The following is a 6,000-nucleotide window of genomic DNA, read 5'->3' on the forward strand; positions in this document are numbered from 1 at the left end:
GGTGACCTACCCACAAATCCAGAAGACACTATCTTCCATTTTGCACAGAAGATGAAATGTAATTTTAACCCTTTGCTACAAAACTAAAATTGCTGAAAGGCAATTCAAATACTAGCCTGATTTGTATTGCAAATAGCAGAAAAAGGTGTTTACCTTTCACCCCACAACCCACTGTGGAAGAACCCTTCCTTCCTTTTCCACTCCCCACTCCTCTTTTTCTACTGAATGACGTTCCTGCCTCAAGGCAGGTCACAAAGATCACAATAACCCACCCAAAGAGAAGGAAAACCAGCTGTCACCTTTGGGATTGCAGACACTCAAATACTGTAGTAGTTTATACAGTCTGTCAGTTAGTTCAGCAGTGATGATTTTTTCTTTCTTTGGCTGCCTGCCACTGAGCAAGAGCTAATCTTGCACCTGAAAAATCTAGGCATTAAACACACAGGAAGCCTTATCTCTCGACTTATGACAGAAGATGACAGGGCAGCACCTCTTTATTTTCAGCATCTCTCCCTAATAGCCAAGGGCAGTAACCCTTCAAGTACAGTGGGCCTTTTAATACCCAAAAGACTCTACATCTTGGCACTAGCAGTTGACACATCTGCTTTGCCAGCCACAGATGTCACAGTGGGAAAAACTCTCTTCAGTTTCTCTCATCTGTTAATTCAATCCACAACACACATGAAAACAACACCTGAATCAACCCCACCTATCCTCAGCAAATCCTCAAATTTGTTTCTGTCTCAGAGACAGTAATGTTAATCAGTAACTGTATACACCTTAGGATAATCAGCTCTGTAAACAGTACAAAAATCCAGGCACAACATCCTCTTAAGAATTAACCTTTGATATTCTTATAAAAACAGAAACAAATCAAGAAAACACAAACCAGCCACAAGTATGTCAATTATTATGTCCTGATTTGTGTTCAGTCAGCAAGCTCAAAAGCACTCAAATGCAGTACCTGGGTTTAAGCGTATTGTGCAAAGTTAAACACTACAAAGAGCCAAAGCTGAAGCTTAAGAAAGCCTTCATGCAGCCATTCATTGACACAAATGCAGTGTATTCAAGTTGAAAACTCTGCCATACAGCTGCTTTTGTTTGGCGAGTTTGCCTCAGTCAAACCTGCATACAGCAACATTCAAGTCCTAACCATTTTAGCCAAATTATAATCATAATAGATTACAGAATTAAATGGAGAGTTTAGTAACTGACGCAACTGCATCAGCACAAGAAATCAACCTTTTTATCAGCAGGCAGACTACAACCACTTTCTTTAACAAAGTGACCCCCACCTTCCACAGTGATATGGACAGCACACTGCACAAGCTAACATCACTGCAGTACAATTTTTTTATTTTCTAATCAGCAGCCCAAGCACTCTGAAGGCTTCACACAGGGTGCTTACAGCATCCACGTAGAAGGTAGGCCTTAAGAACATAAAAGCTTGTTCAGTGGAAAGTTTCCCCATCACTGCATCTTTCAGTAACAAAGATGTTGTCAGAAATGACAATTTTTCATGTCCCCTGATGATGCCTTGCTAGCATTTGGTTATAAGCCATAAAGCAGGAATAATTTCAGCCTGTCAGAAGTCTAGCTAATGCCCAGTTTCCCCCTAGAGAGAATTCCTGTCAAACGTAATGAGAGCTCCAAAGGCCCTCTCTACAACATAATGAGCACTTAGGCCATGCTGGTGATCAGCCAGCAAAAAGCATCAATTTGAGCCTGGCTACACCCTTGGGGCTAGACGTCACCAGTTTTAATAAGAATTATGATTACTATCTGACAAAAGCCTCCTCAGAACTTACCGTTAGAAGTAGAAATTCAGAAGAATGTCATTGGTGGCTTTTTTTTTTTGCTTTGCTTTTTTTGTCTCCTTACTGTTCGACCACCTACATACTGAATTCTAACAGCACTAGGAAACCTTACTGTAGTCATCTAAATCTTTAACGTGAAGGTGCTGTTCTTTTCAGAATTCCTCAACATGTAAAAGCATAGTATCTAAAACTCATAAACAAGAAAAACTATTTATCCCTTCATATGCTTTTTCTTTCCTTAACAGCACACAGGGAGTAAGCGTGCTCTGTTCTCCTCCACCAGAATCAATGCAGATATAATGGACTGCCATAAATCTTAAAAGCTTCCCAAGTATCACTGCATACCGGGTAGATAATTATAGTTGCCATATATACAGAGCATTAAACCTTTGCAATGCACAGATGTTAAGGTCAAAGTGGAAACCTCAGTTCTGAGGCTCTTTAATCTCATGGGCTTAATTGATTTTACTTAATTTCCTTGTACATTTACTGAAGTCACCTGACTTTGTCAAGATCTTCTGAAGATAACATCCATTTTGCACCAACTCAACCCCCTGTATGGACACTGTCTTCCTCACAAGTTATTTATTCTGAGCTTTACAATAGACTAAATAAACAAAAACCCAAAAATCAGGATCAAGTGGATAAAGAGGAAAAAAAAAAGTTACCTCACTGAGAAAATACCATTCTTTTAACACAGACTGGACAAAAACATAGCACAGCGCTGAACCAAGTTACCCACCACTCCTACTGTTCTATTTGCCTATTCAGTGCATCGTTTCAAAACAACTAGGCCGTCTAACATCCCTGCTTTTACCAGCATTTTGGATTCAAACAAGTGTAACTCTAAAAAACATTGTGGAGCACTAGCCTAGCTTTGCAAACAATGTTACCAAGGAACCACCATACCACCTCACAAAATACAATATTTTTAAGTGAACACAAAATAAAAATCAAAGAGTTCAGAGTTACAAAAGAAGAATTCTACTCCGTAGTTCACTTACTTAATGAAAGTCTTTGAATATACTGAAGATCCGAAGCCTGAACTAATCAATTTACTCGCTATGCCCTAACCGGTCATCCATGCTCTTTAATTTAATGAAACAAGAATTTTAGATGAAATAGCACATACGCTTCAAGAAAGAGTTGTATTGTTGCACTTTGAAATGTGTCCAACTGTGCAACTTCATCTAATGATAATTTTTTTAAGAGGCCATCGATTTCTGAAAGACTTATTGTACCAGCATCTTGATGAAAAAGTGAATGTCAGCATATCTACAGAATACTTACACCCTACCATTAAAGCTTTATTTGGCAGACAATGACTACTTAGTTGAGGGTCCTCTGGGCTGAGCAATCATTTAGTTTTCTTCTCTTATGAGGTCTTTAGTGTCTTGTTCTACTTCAGCACTCTTTTTATTCACCATTATAGTGGCTGTAAGTGTGAATTTTATGGGAACTTGAAAATTCATAGTCATAACTTGAGCTTTCCAAGTCACTAACCCTTTCATACTTTTAAATGGCAAGTACTGGAGCAACTGTCACTACATACGCTACAAGTCATCATCAAAGGCTCCCTCCTACCAGCGACAAATCAGAAACACATAAGCACTGAATTACACTTTCAAAAACAGAGACGAGACCTTTCCTACCTCTGACATCACCTTTCAGGACCAACAGCAAGACAGCTGTGTCACTCAGCCTAACCTACACCACACTTGACAGTAGGTAGGCATAGGTTTGCTAATCACAGCTACAGTCAGTCTATTCAGACATGCAACGCAGTTATCTGAAGACAAACACAGCTGCTACACTTAAACGCAGACTGATTGCAAATTTCTGTGGTTTAGAAAACAAAATGCCTTACCTGTTTGTGCATTTCAATGTTTAATCCATATGACATTTCATAATACTGCAAATAAAGGAGCACGTATTATTTTTTTTATACCGGCTTGCATTGTATTATAAGATATTTACTGAAATAAAGAAGAACAAACAAACTTACCATCACATAGTGCCTCTGCATTTCTGTCTTCTCACTGGCGAGTTTCTCACATTCCAGTTTAAGGCTACAAAATAGATCACACTTCAATGTTACTACTATGTCATTTGTTTTGACACCTACCCACTTTATTTGTGTTTTGACAAAAACAGCTAATTAAAAAACCTCATAACTCACATGCAAACAGACAGATAAATGCTTAATTCATACTTTAAACACAAGGGTAGAGCAGGAAATTCAGAAGGTATTTTGTGGTGCTGCCTGAGAGCTGCAGCTGCCTCCAGAGCTACGGAGACAGGCAAAGAACATGGACTGTTGGGCTGTGTCAGGATCAGACATTCTCTAAAGTTCCTCTGAGCAGCCAGAAGTATTTCCTCACTTGCGTCACAGACAAACGGCACCATTTGTGGTTAGAATTACATCTCAGGCATATCTCCATCTCCTAATCTCCAGGCACCACCAGCTTGGGTTATCTTGCCTGCAGCTGGACAGCAGTAACTGACTGCCATTTGCTAGCAAATTTGTTTTCAGAAAAGTTATCTGTCTCTTCACAAACAGCAGCATCGCTTTAAGGACTCTGACTGAACAAAGCAAAAGCAGCAACATTTTTATTTTTTATTTTAAGGGCCACCTTAAAGCATACTTCGAAACAAACGCTGTGGAAAGCAGCCTTTTTCACTTACAACTGCAATACCGAATGTTCACAGTTTATACCTCATTTCTAACTGACGGCTCAGACAAATCAACAATCTCGAGTGAGAATCAAACTAGTGTGGAAATCAAAGAGAACCCCAGTCTCAGTCGGCTGACTTCCTGCATGGAAAGTAACAGATCTTCTATCCCTATCCAGACAGCTCAGGTGCAAGGGAGTACAAAATCGAGAGACAAAAGCCTCTTATTGCCAAACACCCTCTGCAGGCAGGAACCCGCTCTCTGCGGGGTTCCAGCACCAAAGCACCGTACAGCGCCGCGCGAAGAAGCGCACCTCGTGGCTTCAGCAGACCGCCGCTTAACTCTGCGCTACAAAGTTACCGCCGCTTAACTCTGCGCTACAAAGTTGCCATCCACCAGGCTGTTTTAGCACAGCACTTCGGCGTCGGATTCATCTTAGCGTGAACACCGCACGCAACAGAGGAAGGATCTTTCTCCGCCGCCCTCCGCGCCACGCCACTCTCCCCCCGCAACACCTCCCCGCCCCTCACCCCGGGCCCGGCCGCCTCCAGCCGCGCTCCCGCCCGAGGGCTCCGCGCCGCCCCGGCCCCGCACGCCACCGCCTGGACGCGGCCGCTTGCTGCAACCCCGCGCCCAGGGGGGGAGGAGCGGATCGGAGCGGCCCTCCGGCGCGACCCCACCGCGGCTCACCTGTGGTACTGAGCCTGGAGGAACTGGAACTCCTCCTTGATGCGGTCCAGCGACTCCGGGATGGTGAATTTGAAGGGCTGCCCCGCAGCCTGGTGCGGCGCCTGGTGCGGACGGACCGGGAGAGAAAGGCACAGTCAGAGCGCGCGGACGGGGCGGGACGCAACGAGGGTCCGTCCCGCCGCCCGTCCCATTCCTGCCGCGACCCCGGCCCCAGCCCTTTCCTCCCGCCGACTCCCGCAGCTGAGCGGTCCGATTCCTCCCCGCCGCTCCCCGCGCCTCGGGGCGGAAAGTGACCGCCGCACGCAGAGCCGGTCCCGCCCGGCGCCGTACTCACGGGGTGCCGGCTCTGCGGGAACATGTCTCCGAACGCGCCTCACACCGTCCCGCAGCGCTCAGTTATCCCGCCACAGGGACATCCTCCGGCCGCGGCCACTCTGACGCGGTAGCTCCGTGGGACGGGACGGGCGATGCGAGTCACGAGGGCGAGCGGCTCTGCAGTGGGCTCCGGGCGGGGCCGTCACAGCGAGAGGGGCGGGCGGGAAGCCTCCGGAGGCGGCCGCGCTGCTCCTGACCGCCGGCGGCTCATGGGGCGGCCGGAGCGGGGCTCCGCGGGGGGCGGACGCGGGGCGGCCCCGCGGCGACGGAGACAGCACAACAAAGGGCGGGGAGCGCCCGCTCCGAACAGAATTAGGAGGGCGACGGCCTCCGGTACCGGGCGGCTCCGCGCCTTAGCAGCACGCGGCGCATCGCGATCTCCTCCCCATCCTCGCCGTCGCTCTCGTCGTCCCGGCGCTGTCCCGGCGAGGTGATGTTCCGTCC

At 46.4% G+C, this 6,000-nt stretch overlaps 1 protein-coding gene across 3 annotated transcripts in view; it reads right to left on the reverse strand.

The window, feature by feature from the left end:
* TLE1 (TLE family member 1, transcriptional corepressor) overlaps window positions 1-5,715 on the reverse strand; it is a 75,610-nt gene extending 69,895 nt beyond the window's left edge. For all 3 annotated transcript variants that reach the window (XM_042877407.1, XM_042877406.1, XM_042877409.1), the window contains exons 1-4: window positions 5,516-5,715; window positions 5,182-5,282; window positions 3,823-3,886; window positions 3,685-3,729 (exon numbers count right to left, since the gene is read on the reverse strand). In XM_042877407.1, coding sequence (XP_042733341.1) covers window positions 3,685-3,729; window positions 3,823-3,886; window positions 5,182-5,282; window positions 5,516-5,539 — 234 coding nt within the window. In that variant the 5' untranslated portion in view covers window positions 5,540-5,715. The remainder of the gene's footprint in view (window positions 1-3,684; window positions 3,730-3,822; window positions 3,887-5,181; window positions 5,283-5,515) is intronic.
* Between the last annotated feature and the right edge of the window lie 285 nt (window positions 5,716-6,000).

This window comes from Lagopus leucura, unplaced genomic scaffold (assembly GCF_019238085.1).
Source record: "Lagopus leucura isolate 7727_CA_CO unplaced genomic scaffold, USGS_WTPT01 Super-Scaffold_100018, whole genome shotgun sequence".
Classification (NCBI taxonomy): domain Eukaryota; kingdom Metazoa; phylum Chordata; class Aves; order Galliformes; family Phasianidae; genus Lagopus; species Lagopus leucura.